At 43.9% G+C, this 18,948-nt stretch overlaps 1 protein-coding gene across 1 annotated transcript; it reads left to right on the top strand.

The window, feature by feature from the left end:
- Window positions 1-1,572: 1,572 nt before the first annotated feature.
- SNRPA1 (small nuclear ribonucleoprotein polypeptide A') lies at window positions 1,573-16,254 on the top strand. Its single transcript, XM_027571710.2, has 9 exons — window positions 1,573-1,729; window positions 3,545-3,692; window positions 5,944-6,022; window positions 10,166-10,212; window positions 10,507-10,609; window positions 11,221-11,300; window positions 11,708-11,783; window positions 12,448-12,541; window positions 15,814-16,254. The coding sequence occupies exons 1-9, from the start codon at window positions 1,648-1,650 to the stop codon at window positions 15,870-15,872; spliced, it is 768 nt and encodes a 255-aa protein (XP_027427511.1). The 5' UTR covers window positions 1,573-1,647; the 3' UTR covers window positions 15,873-16,254.
- The last annotated feature ends 2,694 nt before the right edge of the window (window positions 16,255-18,948 follow it).

Here is an 18,948-nt window from a genome sequence, read left to right on the forward strand (position 1 = left end):
GAAAAGCTAATCAAAACAATAGTGCATTATCACTACACAGCCACCAGAATTTCCAATTTTTTTTAATATTATTATTATCATTAATTGAGAGAGAGAGAGCACACACACGTGCACATGGAAGAGCAGAGGGAGAGAGAGATAATCCCAAGCAGGCTCCATGCGGAGTCCACTACCTGGAGATCATGACCTGAGGGGAAATCAGAGTCCCATGCTTAACTGACTGAGCCACCCAGGCTCCCCTGAATCACCACAATTATTACTGACAATACCAATGAAGCTGAGGTTGAAAGCATGGAAACCCTTACGCACAGCTACAGTATGTATATTATTTCAGCCTCTTGGCCTGTTAGGCATTTTTACCATACCCTATGTTTCAGAAGTTCTACTTCTGGAGAAACTCAGGCACGTGTGCATTGGATCCATGTACAGGAAAATGCATAGCAGCATTATTTAGAATAGCCCCAAAAGGAAACAACGCTAATGTCCATCAACAGCAGAATGGCTAAGTTATGGTGTAAGATACACAATGGAATTCTATACAGCCGCGAAAGTAAACAAACCATTGCTGCACGAAAACTGGATGGTTCCGGTCATAATACAAAGCCAAAGAAACCGGGCAGGAAAGCACACTGCATGATTCTATTTGTATCAAAAGCAAGCAAAAGTTGGGGAGCCTAGGTGGCTCAGTCGGCTAAGGGTCTGCCTTCCACTGGGGTTATGATTCCAGGGTCCTGAGATCCAGCCCATGTTGGGCTCCCTACTCGGCAGAAGTCGGCTTCTCCCTCACTCTGCCCCTAACCCCACCCCCCTTGTGCTTTCTCTCTCTCAAATAAATAAAATCTTAAAAAACAAACAAACAAAAACAAGCAAAACTAATCTATGGTGTTCGATTCGATTCCTGGTTGCCTTGGGAAGGCGGGGAGGCTTTCAGAAAAGTGTTCGTTTTCTGGACCGGGAGACAGCAACGCAGGTGTTCTCACTCTGTAGCTATTAGTCACGTTGCAAATTCCTGGTCTGCGCACTTTTCTTTATATCATGCTTCCATTAAATATTTAAAGGTCTGGAGCTCACTGGCCTAACAGAAAACTGAACCTGGCGCAGAGCCGGGTCTGGCGCGCGGGGCGGTAGGACGATCCCAGTGAAGTGGCCCTGTGATTGACCTTGCCCTCGTTCTCACGTGGTAGCCCGGGGGGCCAAGGCACCCGCCCGGAATGGGAACCTGAAGTCCTGGACCCTTCACTGGATCCCACGGGTGCCCGCCCCTCCCGGGTGGAGTGAGGACAGACACAGCGTCTCCTCCCACCTCAAGCTGCAACGATGCATGGAGATAGTTCCACTCGGGTGCCTTCACATTTTGCTTAACTTGCGGACACAAACATCTGGAATCAGGGGCCCTCCTCCAGATACGCCCCAAGGAAGAACCCAGAGCCTGAGACAAGCTCAGCGCTCGCCCGAACCTCCGAAGAGAACGAGGTCGGGGGCGTGGCTCTTTGATTGCTTCGGCCTGGACGGGGAGCCGCGCGCGCATGCGCCGGCTGCGATTGGTGTTGCCTGGCGGCGGGGCGCGGGGGACGCCGGGAAGTCTGGCGGGCGGGAGGCGGCGGGAATAGCCGGCGGGCTGTAGTACCGGCAGCGGGAGGCGGCAGGATGGTGAAACTGACGGCAGAATTGATCGAGCAGGCGGCTCAGTACACCAACGCCGTGCGGGACCGCGAGCTGGACCTCCGGGGTAAGTCTAGGGGGGTGGGCGGGCTTCCGCGCGCAGCCGGGTGGTTCGCACCCCGCCGCGTGCGCGGAGGGCCGGCGCTTGGCCAGCAGGCCTGCATTGTGAGCGCCAGGCCGGGCGGCGCTAGCACCGCCGGGGGCTGAGTCTTGCCGTTGCAGCCCAAAAACCATCCCTAGGCCCTTGTGAGGCTTCAGTTACCCCCGCTTCTACTCACTCGCCCAGCCGATTGATTGATCGCTTCCGGATCCGCACCCGTGGGCCTCAGCTAGGCCTTGCTTGGCGTATTTCGCAGACTGAACTGTTTGAGAGCTGGGAAAATGTAATCCTAGTGCTCAGCGGCTCGTTGGTTCTCAGTAAATACGTTGAACTGTTAATGTGGGAGTATAGCTAGGATACGTGTTAATTACCTATAATTTGCGAGGGAGGAAACGAAGTCTGAGAACAAAAGCGATTGTTTCCGCAAGATTTCTTTGTTATTAGCGTCAGTTGTCTTATATGTCCCTTTTAGCAAAACATTTTAGGGTCATCTGGGTGGCTCAGTCGTTTAAGCGTCTGCCTTCCGCTTAGGTCGTGATCCCGGGGTCCTGGGATTGAGCCCCAAATTGGGCTCCCTTCTTAGCGGGGAGTCTGCTGCTCGCGCGCTCTCTCTGCGTGCGCTCCCCCTGCTTATGGGCTCTCTTTCTCAAATAAATCTTAAAAAGAAATTTCTTTTTAAAGAGGCTTGCACTACGAGTGCCCTGTGTAAAGTGGTGGAAGCTCTGAACTATTCAGATTCATGTAGCCATTTAAACCTTAGGCTTGCGAAGAAATTGGGAGTGCAGCTGTCTAATCAGCATTTCAAGGAAATGACTTTAGGAAGGATATGAAGAGCAATTTTTCTGGGAATAAGACAATACAATTTAGGCCTGAGATTTGGCTCCACAGGGACAACACTGGCTGAGGTGCAGCACTAGTTCGGGCTCTGCTTTTGGTTTGGATTCCTTGCTGACAAAGCCCAGTGTTTTTATTTTGTTGAAATTAAGTTTAGAGAAAAGTTCGATTCAGTAGTAACTGACCACTTTCGCTCTCGGCACAGATTGATCTTTGCTGTATCTGAAGTGCATTGAGTGTTGAGGATACTTGTTTTGGTGTAACCCTTGCAGCTCTGAATTATGTACTTTAACCGTGGCTTGGGTTCATTTCTTTCTTCTGCCAGCACCCAGAACAGTAGTTAGGCCCATTTTGACAAATCCGTGAGTATTTGAGTGAATTGTTCACAGGGTGGTTTATTATTGTGTATGAACCATTGACCTTGAAGTCTGAATTGGAGCTGGGGGAGGTGTAGAGGATATCTGATAAGTTCCATGAATCGGGCCTGTGGGAATGCAAAAGAGGTTAAGAACTGTCTTCCATGATGTATGAACAAGACTTGGACACTGACAATAAGCAGCTTACAGTGTAAATTCTCATGCCATTTAACTATTTCTGGGGCTTTGGTTAGAACAGTGTGAGGCACCCTGTAAATACTCTTGCAAATGTTAGCTACCAGTATTACTATTAATAAGTGTCCTCATTACCGTAGCCCTTGTTCCTGTTGTCATGACCATCTTCTTGTCCACTCCCTAGACTGTAAGCTTCGTGGCAGCTAGGACATGTGACTCTTGTTCCTCACTTTATGTACCAGTTATTTGCACAGTGTCTGGCACAGTGTAGGTGCTAGGTAAACACTTTCTGAATAAATGGAAGCTTTGAATCAAATTACTGTGAAGTACTGCTACGGTTTTAATGTACCTTTTAACCATATTAATACTTGTGTGTTTTTTTCCTTCTATTTTACAGGGTATAAAATTCCTGTCATTGAAAATCTAGGTGCTACCTTAGACCAGTTTGATGCTATTGATTTTTCTGACAATGAAATCAGGAAACTGGATGGTTTTCCTTTGTTGAGAAGACTGAAAACATTATTAGTGAACAACAATAGAATATGGTAAGTGTCTGTTAGTGGAAAGTAATTTTTTTCCCCTAGAGTAATGTTGCAGTGAACCCTGAAGAAGCCATAGTACTTAACTGCCAGTTGAGCCTACATATTTCTTTTTTTTTTAAGATTCTACTTATTTATTCATGAGAGACAGAGAGAGGGAGGGAGGGGGAGAGAGAGAGAGGCAGAGGGAGAAGCAGGCTCCCAAGGAGCAGGGAGCCCGATGCGGGACTCGATCCCAGGACTCCAGGATCGTGACCTGAGCCAAAGGCAGACGCTGAACCATCTGAGCCACCCAGGCCCCCGAGCCTACATATTTCTTAAATGAGAAACAAGCTGCACTTTTCCCATATAGGTCCAGAGATTAACTTGGTATTGGTGTCATTTTATTTGCATCTATTCAGAAATACTTACATATTCATGGTAATAGATATTTAAATTACAAACATGCCGTTTTGTACATATTTTGGTAATATGTACGTAATTGTACATATTGTACAATTACAATAATTGTAATTATCAGAGGGGTTATATTAAATAGATAGGTAAAGTTCAATTATTTGTGTGTGTGTGTGTGTGTGTGTGTGTGTATGTTTGAAGATTTATTTATCTGAGAGAGAGAGAGAGAGAGCGCGCGCGCATACCTGAACATGAGAGCAGGGAGAGGGAGAAAAATCCTCAAAGTGTGAAGCCCCATGCGGGACTCTATTCCTGAGATCATGACCTGAGCCAAAATCAAGAGTCAGACACTTAACTGACTGAGCCACCCAGGTGCCCCCAACAATTATATTTTTGACTGAGTGTCTCTACCTCATATCCTCTGCCATTTGTTTTTCTTTACAACTGATTTTTAGAATATTACTTACTGAAGTTGGAGTTTTCTTTAACCCTTTTTCATCACCTCTGAGTAAATTTTATCAGAAAATGTTATTGAAGGTCTACAGACAATGTCTTTAGTACTAGGTAGTGGCTTGCCTTTTTTTTTTTAAGATTTTATTTATTTATTTGACAGAGAGACACAGCAAGAGAGGGAACACAAGCAGGGGGAGTGGGAGAGGGAGAAGCAGGCTTCCCAAGGAGCAGGGAGTCTGATGCGGGGCTTGATCCCGGGACCCTGGGATCATGACCGGAGCCGAAGGCAGTCACTTAAGCAACTGAGCCATCCAGATGCCTTGGTAGTGGCTTGCTTTTTAAAAAGATATATTTATTTATTTTAGAGAGAGAGAGCGTGCACTCAGATGCAAGTTGGGGGAGGGCAGAGGGAGAGAGAGAATCTTTTTTTTAGAATTCCTGCTTTTTGAGGGCAGGGATTTTTTTTTTTTAAGATTTTTTATTTTTTTATTTTTTTATTTAAGATTTTATTTATTTATTTGAGAGATAGAGAGCACGAGAGGGAAGAGGGTCAGAGGGAGAAGCAGACTCCCTGCCGAGCAGGGAGCCCGATGCGGGACTCGATCCTGGGACTCCAGGATCATGACCTGAGCCGAAGGCAGTCGCTTAACCAACTGAGCCACCCAGGCGCCCCAAGATTTTTTATTTTTTATTTGAGAGAGAGAGCATAAGCAGGGGGAGCGGGAGGGAGAGGGAGAGGGAGAAGCAGGCTCCCTGATCCCAGGACTCTGGAATCATGACCTGGGCCGAAGGCAGCCGCTTAACCAACTGAGCCACCCAGGTGCCCCGAGAGAGAGAGAATCTTAAGCAGACTCCTCATTGAGCATGGAACCTGACTTCAGGGCTCTGTCCCAGGACCCTGATAACCCAACCTGACCCAAAATCAGGAGTCAGATGTTCAACTGACTGAGCCACCCAGGCTCCCCAGTGACTTGGTTTTTTAAAGTGGGCGTATTTCTCATATGAGTTAACCATTCCCTTATAGTGTCGTTGTTTGTCATGTACCTGAGCTGTGAATGCAGAATCACTTGTATTTCTGTGCTACCTGCACAAAAGTCATGAAGTAACCTAAGTAGTTTGTTCTACACAGTTTCTTCTTCCCTTAGCTTTCACTAGACAAAATGGTCATGGAATCCTCAGGAGGCATGGGTTCTAAAATCATCCCGCTTCTGCCACTAACCCTGTGACCCTAGATAAGTTTTCTTCTTTGTGCTTCATTTTCCCTCTGTCAGTTAGGGTGTTGGAAGAAAGATCTCTAAAGTTCTTCCACCTTTGGAGTCTGAAATCTTCTGTACAAGGACTTAGATAAAATTGTTAGCTTACCTACTTTTCACTTTTACGAAGTCTTTTTTTTTTCCCCCCATTTTAGCCGTATAGGTGAGGGACTTGATCAGGCTCTACCCTGTCTGACAGAACTCATTCTCACCAACAATAGTCTTGTGGAACTGGTAAGTCGAATGGGGCGTGGGGGGAATGTATTTGGGGGGAGGAATTAAAGGTGTTACATGCCTCTTACAGACAATTTAGAAAACCCAGAGAAGTATGTCCTCATGCTTTGTCTTTTTCATAATTCAAGATCTGGGCTTCTTTCAGTTAAATAGCCTTTTCCACTCTGTAGGTCATCTTTTGACAGTCTGAGGGTGTCTTGATAGAAAAGTTCCTAATTTAAGCGTAGTCCAATTTATCAGTCTTTTGTTGTTGTTGCTAGTACTTTTGATGGCCTGTCAGCCTTCCACTACAGAAAGAGTTGTTTTCTGTAAACATAAGTTGTTTTCTAGAATTGCAGTGTCCAATATGGTAGCCACAAGCAGCTACTCTGAATTGCGATGTACTAAGAACTATAAAATACATACCGGGTTTCAAAGACTTAGTACCCCCAGAAATGTAAGTTATCAGTTTTTTATATTGAAATGATAATATTTTGGATAATAGGTTAAATAATAACTACTCAAATAAGTTACACTTGTATTTTTCTTTTAATTGGCTACTAGAAAATATTCAGTTACATATGTAACATGTTAAATTTTGTTGGACAGTTACATCCTGGAAACTTGTTTTACTCTTCACATTGAGATCAGTGATCCACTTGGAATTGGTTTTCCTGTGAGCTAAGGGGCAAGTTTTATTTTTCTGTTTGGGTGTAATTATGGTGACCTATTTCTTCTGATGCGTTTTAAGTTTCTGCTCTGTATGTATAATTTTTAACAGAATTGAGCTCATAGTATACAATGTTTTGTAACCTAAATTTTTCACTTAAACACTGGATGTGTAAGTCTGTATTGTATAACTTGATTTTGTGTTATTATGACCTTACCTCCCTTCCCTGTTTCCATGATTGTTTCTTTCCTGGTGGACTGGGTCCAGAGCTTCCTTCAGATTCTCAAAGGAGTACTTGACTCCAGAAGTAAGAAAGCACTGGTCCGAGGCCCTGTCTTTTCTAAAATATATGAGGTATTCAACCCAAAACGCACATTCATAGGAAATGTGTGGTATGATAGAAACTGTTTGTAATTTTTTTTTTTAAGATTTTACTTATTTATTTGAGAGAGAATAGTGAGAAGAGAGCACATGTGGGGGGTAGGGGGAGAGGGAGAAGCAGGCTCCCCGCTGAGCAGGGAGCCAGACTTGGGGTTTGTGGGATCATGGCCTGAGCCACTCAGGTGCCCAGAGCTGTTTGTATTTTTGTGTATGTTGTAATTATATTTAAAATTGTTTGTAAAGATGAAGGCTGAGTTTGTGCTCTCAGTTACTGAAGTAGGTTCGTCAAAATCTCACATGGTAGTGGAGTCAGATGTTCTGGAGTCAGAACTCTATTCTGTCCATTTTATTTTATTTTTTATTTTTTTTAAAGATTTTATTTATTTATTTGAGAGAGAGAATGAGAGAGAGAGAGAGAACATGAGAGAGGGGAGGGTCAGAGGGAGAAGCAGACTCCCTGTTGAGCAGGGAGCCCGATGCGGGACTCGATCCCGGGACTCCAGGATCATGACCTGAGCCGAAGGCAGTCGCTTAACCAACTGAGCCACCCAGGTGCCCTCTATTCTGTCCATTTTAGTTTTATATATTTTGAAATTCTCTTAGTTGTTATACAAGATTTTAAATTGTTAATACCTTTCTGATGAACTAACCTTTTTATTACTGTGCCGTGTCCCTCTTTATCTCTTTTAGTGCTGTTTTACCTTGTTGTCTATTTATCTGCTATAATATGCCAAAACTACCTTTCTTTTAGTTAGTATTTGTATGATCATTTTTTTCCACCCAAAATTTACTTCCAGCTTTTCTATACCTTATATTGTAGATTAAAACAGCATATGGTAAGATTGTTTTGTTAAATACAGTGTGAAGTCTTTCTTTTAAATGAAGTATTTGGGGCGCCTGGGTGGCTCAGTTGGTTAAGCGACTGCCTTCGGCCCAGGTCATGATCCTGGAGTCCCGGGATCGAGTCCCACATCGGGCTCCCTGCTCAGTGGGGAGTCTGCTTCTCCCTCTGACCCTCTTCCCTCTCGTGCTCTCTATCTCTCATTCTTTCTCTCAAATAAATAAATAAAATCTTTAAAAAAAATGAAGTATTTGGTCTGTTCACATTTAATTTAATTACTGGTGTATTTGAGTTTGTCTTTTTTTCTGGAGGTTATTACTGATCCATCCATTCTGCATTTCTTTTTCTCTCCTTTACTGTGTTCATTCTCTCTCTGTCTCTCTCTCTCTCTCATTCTTCTTTTCCTACTAATAGTGTAGGAATTACTTATTCCCACTCTTAGTATTCTGGGAATTAAAAATTGATACTAAAGTTTCAACTTAACCAATACCTTTAGTTTCTTTATTTTTTTTACCTTTAGTTTCTTAATAGTGACTTTAAAAAAAAAACATTTCATACCTCCCAACGTATTATTTATTTATTCTGTCTAAGAAACCCATCAAGTCATCATCATTATATTTTACATAGTTTGTGTGTGTCTGCGTGTGAGTTTAACAAAAGTTGCCTTTCGTTCCTTTTTGTTTTGTTTTGCAGCTTTATTGAAGTATGGGTGATAAATAAAAATTTATGTATTTAAGGTATACAATGTGATTTGTGATAGGTGTATACATTGTGAAGTGATTACTGTTACCAGACTAACATACCCATCACCTCACATATTTACTTTTTTGTTTGTATGGTAAGAATACTTGAGATCTATTCTCAGCAAATTTCAAGTATACAGTAGTATATTATTATTAACTACAGTCACCATGTTGTACATTAGATCTCCAGAACTTACTCATCTTATAACTGAAAGTTCATACTCTTTGATCAATAGCTCATTTTCCCTTCTCCCCCACCCCTCAGCCTCTGGTATGGTAACCACCAGTCAGCTCTGTGTTGCTGTGAGTTGGTCTTTTTTTGTTTTAGATTCCACATACAAGTGAGATCATGCGATGTTTGTCTTTGTCCCTTTTTAGGTCATCCTGTGTAGTTCTTTGAGTGGTGTTATGCCAGTAGCGTGCTCTAGAGCTCCCTCTGGTGGTTGTTAATGGCAGCTGCTTTTCTGAACTCCTGGCTCTGTTCCCCTTGCCTTTATCAGTACTTTTTCCTCATTGTCCCTCTTGCCCCTGTCCCGCTCAATTTCAGTCTGGTCCTAGCAGTTTCTCCTCCTTGTAGGGCATTGTCCTGGAAAGGACACCATTTGTGGTTAGTATTAAGACTGAGGGCCCAAATTGCCTGGCCCCTCGGGCCTTGCCCCAGCCTTGCTGCTCTCCTTACTGGCATGTGCCCATCTGCTGGTGGCTGCTCTCACTGCCTCTTGGTCGTTTCGGAGCACTCCAGTTTGTCCTGTGCGTCTCCGCTTTCCCTCTGCTGCGTCCTGTGCACATGCTGGGCCCGTGTGCCTCGCACTGTCCTCACAGTGCTCTGTCCCTACGTCTTCCTGTTTCAGGCTTCCTGCCACAATGCCTTTTCATCTCTGTTAGTTCTACCTGTTGACCACAGGCTTTTGCTTTTGCTTTTGCTGTCCTTGTTGTACTATATTTTATGGGATGCTTTGGGAAGATTCAAAAACTAACCCGCTCTTGTCCCATAAGTGGGTCCTTTTTTTTTTTTTTTTCTTAACTATACTCCTTGTCCTTGACTCTGAAGCAGTTTGAGGGAGGCTTGAATAAAGGTGCCTGCCCCCAAGATGATGCGACGCCTGCACCACCACCAGGCGCATACAGGTATTAGCAGGGAGAACCATGTTACCCCAGGTTCCAGTTTGGGGTTCCCTGTGTGAAGAACTTGCTCTGAAGTTACAGAAACTTTGACATCTCTTTGCTAAATCATTGGTTTAAATTCTAGCCCTTTGGAGGTTGCTGCAGGAAATAAAAAAATTTTTTGTCTCTTCTGCTATTGAGACAGAAACTGTTAGGGCTAAGATTGTAAGTTTAAGAAGCTCAAATCTACTTACCAGTTTAGTCAGTAGGAATTCATTAGGCATCTGTGCTGTGCTAGTATGTGCTAGATGCTAGGGCAGTAAAAAAATATAAGAGGAGTCCTTGCTCCAAAGGCATCTGCCGTTTCAGAATCTCAAAATAGCCTATGGTTTCCGTGTTCTTACCTGTGGCCTTTTCTTTTACAGGGTGATCTGGACCCTTTGGCATCTCTGAAATCACTGACTTACCTAAGGTATGGAAATGATTGGTGGTGGTGACAGTGAAGTCCCTTATAATAATACCATTACCAGCCTTGAATTTAAAGCAATCCGTTAGTAAGAAGGACCTTTTAAAAACAAGGAGTGAAAATATTTCCTTTAGGTCCAGTGCTCTATTAAAGCTTCCCTAATGTTAACTTAGTAACACCGAAATGTGAAAAAATGTGAACTTTTCCTTAGTTTATGGACTCACCTGGTGCTATTAAAATGGACCTCTTGTGTGCTGCGCCATGAACAAGATTGGCATTATGTTATTTCTTTTCTTGTAGTATTCTGAGAAATCCTGTAACAAATAAGAAGCATTACAGACTGTACGTAATTTATAAAGTTCCGCAAGTCAGAGTACTGGATTTCCAGAAGGTGAAACTAAAAGTAAGTATGGTTCTGTTGGTTGTAAGTCATTATAGATTCATGTACTTTATTTTGTACCTTTGTTACTGATTTTTTTCAATTGCCTAATGAGTTTTACTATTGGTTTGTAATAAAAACGTGGGAAAGAAAACGTTAAATCATGTATTTTGCATCTCAGAGTTTATAGTAGGACTTGGGGGGGGGGTACACTGTCTTGTGTAGTAGTGCTGGCCGTTCAGGCAGCCTGGGATCAGAGCCACCGTGAGCACCGTCAGCAGCAGACTGTTTAGATACATTCCCCGTGGGGAGCTAATATAATCCATTTTTCAGCAGCTTTAATTGTTAGAGTGATTTTCCCTTTACTGGGAGTGTTTTTGGTTTTTCTTTCTTTCTCTTTTTAAACCTTCTTAGTTCCTCCAGAGCCCCTCCTTAAAACTAGGAGGGGGAAGTTTCTTCAGGGCGCCTCACCAGAGAAGGCAAGGCCTTTGTCTCCTTTTATTTGAAATTGGCTTTTGGTATTTTTACCAGCCCACAGTATTTCAGGAGAGTTTTCTTCCGTGTTTTCTGAGGGATGCATCTAAATGCATGTGGTATTCCTATTTCCATTAACTCTGTGTGTGGTGTTGCTGTAGGAGCGTCAGGAAGCAGAGAAAATGTTCAAGGGCAAACGGGGTGCACAACTTGCAAAGGATATTGCCAGGAGAAGCAAAACGTAAGATACGGATATCCAACTTCACTCCACTTCACCTTCAGAAACACTATCTGTCTGGCTTTTTGCCTCCTACAGAATTAAAACACCTGTGCCTAATACAGTATTGAATTTGTGTGATGATAGCCCGTGACCAACAATGGTCCACACATCACATGAGATTTCTACCAGGTTAGCAAATCCTTCCGTGTTTAGTCTTAATGCAACATTGTATACTTCCTGCCTTTTCTCTAGAGGAAGATGAGAACTGGGTGGTGTTTCTGAAGGAGAGAGTTTCTTGTATCAGTTTGTTAACAAAGATAAGATACTACACTGGTTGAATTACTTTCAAAAGCTTTTTTGAAAGTAAAAGAGAAGCACCTTCCATTGGTCGGGGTTTAACAGTTGCATTCTTCCCTCCCCCTCCCAAGTTTCAACCCAGGTGCTGGTTTGCCAACTGACAAAAAGAAAGGTGGGCCATCTCCAGGGGATGTAGAAGCAATCAAGGTAATAACGTGTTAACTCTTGGACTGGAGAGAGTTGCCATGGGTTTAGGACATGAAATATGTAACAGACCAAATTCTAAACATTGTAGCTCCCCCCCCCCCCCCCCCCCCCCCCCCGCTGCCAGTTAGATTCCTGCTTGTATTCTGTGTAAGAAGGAACTAGCATAAAGTTATTACTTGACTTTGACTGGAATTACTTACACGAGCCAGTCAAAGCAGAGGCAGCTCTAGTTCTTTCTCATTTTCCCAGGATATGTTTTATTTTGAACAATTAGTTACCTTAGTACGCTCAGTGTTTGCCTTAGTTTTTATTTTCAAAGATTGCTGTTCGCAAGATCTGCTTGATGATCAGTGGGAAATCCTCATTTCATAATATTGCTTCCTAAATTATCCAGTAACATAGTTCCAAATAGATGCTTGAATTCACTCAAATTTTAGGACATTTGCAGTGATTGTTGGCTCTCTTGCAGAGCGGGTCCGCATCCGTTTACCAATTTTGGGAATTTATGATTCGGTCTTGGGTTGATTTCAATGTGACAATAAAATTCTTGCGCCAACAAAACTAATACTTCCCCTCACAAAGTTGCTGTGGACTTGTGTAGGGTTTTCTGGGTGGATCCTTAGATGCAATTAATGGTCCGTCTCCGTTGTTTTCTGTCCTCCAGAATGCTATAGCAAATGCATCCACCCTGGCTGAAGTGGAGCGGCTGAAGGGCTTGCTGCAGTCTGGCCAGATACCTGGCAGGGAGCGCAGATCAGGTCAGGACACAGTGTTCTTGTCTGTGGGCTGCCCAGTTAATGTTATACTTGAAGTGATTCCAAAACAGTTCAGATGCCATGACCCAGGAATGCTAGCCTCTAACGTATGCGAAATCCCTTTATATGATCTTTGAGGATAAGTTATTTGATGGAGAATATTCTGGCATCGGACTCTGAGGGTTTTTTATGTAAAAGTTGAAGCATACATTATTCCCTAGCCATGCAGTGTAACCAAACACCAGAGGGAACCGTGTGGACTTTCACCCGTGTGTGTGTGTGTGTGTGTGTGTGTGTTAGATTCCTTAGTAGTTGGTTAGAAACACAAGCCTCAGAGCCACACAGCATGAAGCTCAGATCTTAGCCTCACCAGCTCTGTCTTTGGGTGAATTTCTTCAGCCTCACTTAATCTTAAGTCCGTTTCCTCATCTTTATTTTTTTTTTATTTTTTATTTATTTTTTTAGATTTTATTTATTTATTGGACAGAGAGAGACAGCGAGAGCAGGAACACAAGCAGGGGGAGTGGGAGAGGGAGAAGCAGGCTTCCCGCTGAGCAGGGAGCCTGATGTGGGACTCGATCCCAGGACCCTGGGATCATGACCTGAGCCGAAGGCAGACGCTTAACGACTGAGCCACCCAGGCGCCCATGTTTCCTCATCTTTAAATTTGAGATAACATATAGTACCAACCTCAAAGGGGTTTTGGGAGGATAAGTAAAGAGAGTTTATAGGTAGCACTTAGCACAGTGTCTGACATGAGCATACATTTTTTGCTAAGTGTTGGCTGTTCTAATATTTGAATGCCAACTTTGTGTCAGGCAGGATGTTGGGTGCTGGAGGTATAAAGTAAAAACTACCCAAAATAATGTGTATTACGAGTTTTGATATGAATGTAATTGGGTGCTTCTACCTAGACTGGCAACTCAGGGAAAGTTCCCTTGGGCAAGTCATGTCTGAACGGAAGCTAAAAATGAGTAAGACATTAATTAGATCAGTGGTTCTCACTGTATAGCCCTTGAGCCTGTGGGCATCTGTGAGGTCAAAACTTCGTATGATAACGCTAAGGTGTTACTTGCTTTTACCACCATTAACATTTGCACTGATCGCGCAAGAGTAATGGTGGGTCAAACTGCCGGGGCCTCGACACAGGTCAAGGCCATGGCCTAGAATGTATTAGCAGTCCTCATTCTAAACTGCTGTGCACTCTCTTAGGAAAATGTTTCACTTAAGATCATCCTTCACAAAGCAAAGAGATTAGTGTTATTAAATGTCACCTTTTTAAGTGCGTATCTTTTGATAGCCTGGGTGACAGGACGATAGTATGCACAAACGCATGCCTAGGTTGGTGGGTTGTCTCCATGCACTTGAACATTTGTTCTATTTGAGAGGCAGGCATCTTCTCGAACATGAAGCGAACTAGTCACTTCAAAGAAAAGGTAGATCTATGGATTTTTCAAGTAAGAGAGTATGAAAAGTTCATTGATAAGGTTTCGGACTCCACATTGCAAACTAACCCTTAAGAAACTACCACTTTTGTCACGTTTTAGCATAGCATCAAACAGGAAAACCCACAAAAAGTCTACAAAGACTGTTAGAATACTCCTTCCTTTCCTAGCTGCACGTCTGTGTGAGGCTGATTTTCTTCATTTCCTTCAGTGAAGACAAAGCGTTACAGCAGGTGGACTGATGAAGCCAGTACCGGGGTCCAGCTGACGGCTCTTCATCAGACATGATAGAGCGAGGCAAAAATAGAAAATAATGCCAAGCTTCTCACTAAATATTTTTGTTTTGGAAAATGTTATATTTTTTTATAAAAACGTACACGTTAACATGTAATGGAGACTTTTTTTAATGAATTACTATTTTTTTAAAATACTTGATCTTAATGTCTAATACAGTATTGATGAATCTAACATGGTATTGATAAGTGTACCTAAACAAAAGCTCTTTGGGTCCTAAAACTAAAGTGTTTGCAAATTGCTGAACTAAACAAAGGCAGAGTGACATTCTAGGGGGAAGGGGGGACCACATAGGCAAAGCACCTGTGGCAAACGGGAGCCTTGCCCACTTGACCTGAAAGAGGCCAATGGGAGTAAAGTTCAAGGCACAGGGAGAAGTGGTGAGATGGGCCAACAGAGGACGCATGCAGTAGGCCACACAGGGCCCTGCAGACTGATGAATGCGGTCTTATGTCCCGAGAGCATTAGAAACCTGTCAAAGGTTTTCTTTTCTTTCTTTTTTTTTTTTTTAAAGATTCTATTTATTTATTTGACAGAGGGAAATCACAAGTAGGCAGGCAGGCAGAGGGAGAGGGAGAAGCAGGCTCCCCGCTGAGCAGGGAGCCCGATGCCGGGGGGATCATGACCTAAGCCAAAGGCAGATGCTTAACTGACTGAGCCACCCAGGTGCCCCATGTCAAAGGTTTTCAAGGCTCAGTGGTGACAGGTGGGGGAAGAGGCTTTATCACAATGGCTTATTGTGACTGTCATATGACAGAGTTACTGAGCTGATTTGTTTCCCCTGAAATGTTTTATTTGGGCCTAAGGATCTCTTGGATTTTCACTGTGATCTGGTGGTTCACTGGGAAGAGGAAGGGAGACATGGTTCAGGGTACTCCATAGATTTCAGTGGGCCGAGGCTTCTGAGTGCACTAAAACTTGACTGACATTCTCATCCTGGTAGTTTTGTATCTAGAAATCTGATGTTGGGGCTAACTGTAGAAGCAGTAGGCTTAAACAAGAATAATTTCCCCACACACTGACAGTTAAAAGATTTCCTTTTTCAGAACACATTGACCCAAGTATCTGTCATAAATTGATGAACAAATGTAAGACTTTTGGTTGTTGCCATGGTTTCTCTAATTTTTAGAGACAATAAGTCAGTGAGTATTCCCATTAACTGGCATGTAGTAGGTATCCAGATGTCTTTTGAGTATTCCCATTTTCTTTGCCTACGGTAGCGATAAGAACAAAACACAAAGTATAAGCTTTTTACCGTCACAACAAAGGGAAATATCAGTGCAGCCAAAATGGGTAATTTGAATGTCATACAGTGAGTTTGACTTTTATAAAACACCTTTGTGACCCTTTGCCTAGGAATTGACCATCCCTTCCGATACTTGCCAAAGAAGTAGTCTCTGGACGCTAAGCTCCTGTGGCTGGGTTTGTACCTAGTCCAGGAACTAGCATGCAGTAGCTTCACAGAATGGCCACTCGCATCCAGAGGAGGCCGTGCTCTGAACTGAGTATGACATCTGGCTTTGTGTTCTTCTTTAGGCCCCAATGATGATGGTGAAGAGGAGATGGAAGAAGACACGGTCACAAATGGGTCCTGAGCAATGTGGCCTGAGTATCTGCAGGATGTATGATACGCCTCCTTGGGACAAGTCCTGCTTTTTGAACTTGGAATAATAGCCTTGTTTGGGTCAGCGAAGTGGAGTTCATAAGCATTGTTGAAAGGCTTAAGACTGCTGCTGGTAATTTTGTAATATTACTAATTTTGAAACCTAAATGCCAGTTTTCTACAAATAGTAAAAACACGACATTCACTGTGCTGCCACGTTGTCTGTCATGGGGCGGGGCGGGGGGTGCGCAGCGCAGTGAGGTATACGGACATGTGGAAGTTGGAAATGCCCGAGGGCAGTGTTTCTAGGTAGGCTTCCCAGGCCTCTATAAAATGTTTAGATTTTTAAATTCTTAATAAAACTCAAGATTATCTGTGTGCTGCCAGTGGTTATTGGTAAGACTCTGCAATCTGGTGCATTTTTCCCCCATATAAAGAATAACAACAGCTTCATTAAAGGCAGGTAGGCTTTAATTACTGATTTGAAAAATTGTAGGGGAATGCAACTCCTGCTTGTTGGAATCTGAGCAGAGGGCCAGCACGTTCCAGCATTTAAGACATGGTTGGGGGCGGGGGGGGGATGTGGTTTTGCCCAATGAGCAGGCTACGGCAATGTCCTCTCACGGCTTCTGGATGCTTCGTTGCATTTATCACACCCTTTTATGGCCAATTTAGGCTAATCATAAAAACAATGTGGTGGAGGTGAGCAACTTCACCATCCCATCTTTTCATCTGCTGGTGTTAGTCTGGGTTGTTTTCTTTTTAAACAAAATGTGAGAAACACTCTTGTCAGTAGACCCCTGAACAATTGTGGGTGATTGCTGCTGGGCCGATTTGTCCTTCTTGTAAAGTGTGCACAAGATGCGTAAGCCATGAAGGAACTCGACCTTCAAGGAGCTGGCAGTCTAGCTGGGAAGATGGAACCGTGGGCAACAGTGGTGCTAAACCTCCATGCAGTAGAAGAGAGGGCAGAGCGTTCAGAAAGGGCATGGAACTTGGGTATCAGGAGAACTTGGCCTGCAGATTTCCTCAGTATGACCCTAAACCAGTGCTCTCCAACCCCAGTGTGCTATGAATTTCCAGGGCACCTTGTTCAAATGCAAGATCCTGTGGGGGCTGGTGCAGTCCCTGAGAAGACAGGGCTCCTCAAGATTTCCAGACTTCCCTCTCACCACCTTCCTCAGTGTCTACCTGACACCTTTCAACTCCCTCAAGGACAGATCCCTGTAGTCCATTCACTGATGGCCCAAACCAGGGTGCGTTGCTCTGCTGTTTTACCCTCACTTGGACAGATGGGGAGGTTGATGTTTTGTTTTGTTTTGTTTTTAAAGATTTTATTTATTCATTTGAGACAGAGAGAGAGAGAGAGAAAGCATGAGCAGGGAGAGAGGCAGAGGGAGAGGGAGAAGCAGGCTCCTCGTTGAGCCAGGAGCCTGATGTGGGGCTTGATCCCAGGACCCTGGGATCGTGACCTGAGCCGAAGGCAGATGCTTAACCATCTGAGCCACCCAGGCGCCCCGAGGTTGATGTTTTTTAATGATTTCCTGGAACATTTAGGCACCCAGGAACTAACCCAAATAGACAATAGATGGATTTATAAACTAGAAGTTAATTTAATTTGCGAGGAAGATAACTCTGCAGTTGATGCTCTGCTGTCCCCCCTCACCAAGGTGTTAGTAAATGTACATGGAATCAGAACAGAAGGCCTTGGGGGTGGGGGTGGGGGTGGGGTGGTCTTAGAGATCTTCCTGGGCTGGATTAGAATTTAGCTTCGACAACATCTTTCATGACAGAAGCCATGAGTCGGCCTTTTCTGCTTGTCAGGACAACTAAAATGAGTCCAGTTTCCTCCACGCTTAGGATCCAGGGAGGCTCCCTGCTGCCATCATTTACGAGCTACCTCTTAAGGGGACTCTGAATGAGCCTCTGGTCGTTACCCTCAGTGATAACCATTTGGTTGCAGTTCATTTCCCTCCAGTCACATTCCCTACCTCCAGCTTACTTCGGGTCCTGGCTTTGACTGCGGGCAATCCTTAGCAGTAACACAAGACCTGAGTGGATCTGGCCTAAACGGGATTACTTTGGCACCAGTTTAATGACTCATGGTTAAGGATTTGAGGGCTGCTAAGAAAAAACAAAAGACCTTTGCTCCAGTATTTATGCTATTGTCCCAACTGAGGCTTTTGCAAAAATTGACAAGATGAATGCGAGAGCTCCTTTGCTCAGAGCTCCACTAATATCTGCGTGTCTCAGGACCTGAAAAATGGGGATTGCCTCAACCCAGTTTTTCCCAGAAGCCCCATGGTTTCAATGTGCAGTTTTGTAGAACATGAGGTTCAGTCAAAGATGACAGCTTCTATCATGTTATAGTAGAAACTGGTACCGGCGGCACAGTCATGGCAACACTCAAAAGAACTTTATTTCTGTGGAACTACATTAAGATGTTGATTTGGGGCGCCTGGGTGGCTCAGCTGGTTAAGGGGCTGCCTTCGGCTCAGGTCATGATCCCAGGGTCCTGGGATCGAGTCCCGCATCGGGGGTCCCTGCTCAGTGGGGAGCCTGCTTCTCCCTCTCCCTCTGCCTGCCTCTCTGCCTACTTGTTCTCTCTCTCTATGTCAAATAAATAAAATCTTTAAAAAAAAGTGTTGATTTGAATATTAATAGCTTTGTAATACTGGTTAAGGGTAGTTGGAAGAAAGGTAGGCTGGGGCAAGGTGCTCCCCCCACACCCAAGAGGAAACCACCCTTAGAAGGATTTTATACCACCCTGGAAGGAGCCCTCCACCCCTTCCCACGCGACAGATGACAAAACCTGATTGGATGACAGGCACAGGGAGGGTTAATCATTAAAACAGCCCTCCAACAAAGCCCATAAAAACCCCTAGACTTGGAAAAGTGGATGGCAACCCTCCGGGATCCCCTACCTCTTTGGGAGTTTTGTACTATCACTTTATCACTCAATAAACTTTGTTGTTGCCCACCACTCTTGATCTTGTCTACCTCTTCATTCTTTGGAATGGTGTGAACAAGAACTGGGGCACTGAAGAAGGAAATCCTGTAACAGCATT

This window comes from Zalophus californianus, chromosome 6 (assembly GCF_009762305.2).
Source record: "Zalophus californianus isolate mZalCal1 chromosome 6, mZalCal1.pri.v2, whole genome shotgun sequence".
Lineage (NCBI taxonomy): Eukaryota > Metazoa > Chordata > Mammalia > Carnivora > Otariidae > Zalophus > Zalophus californianus.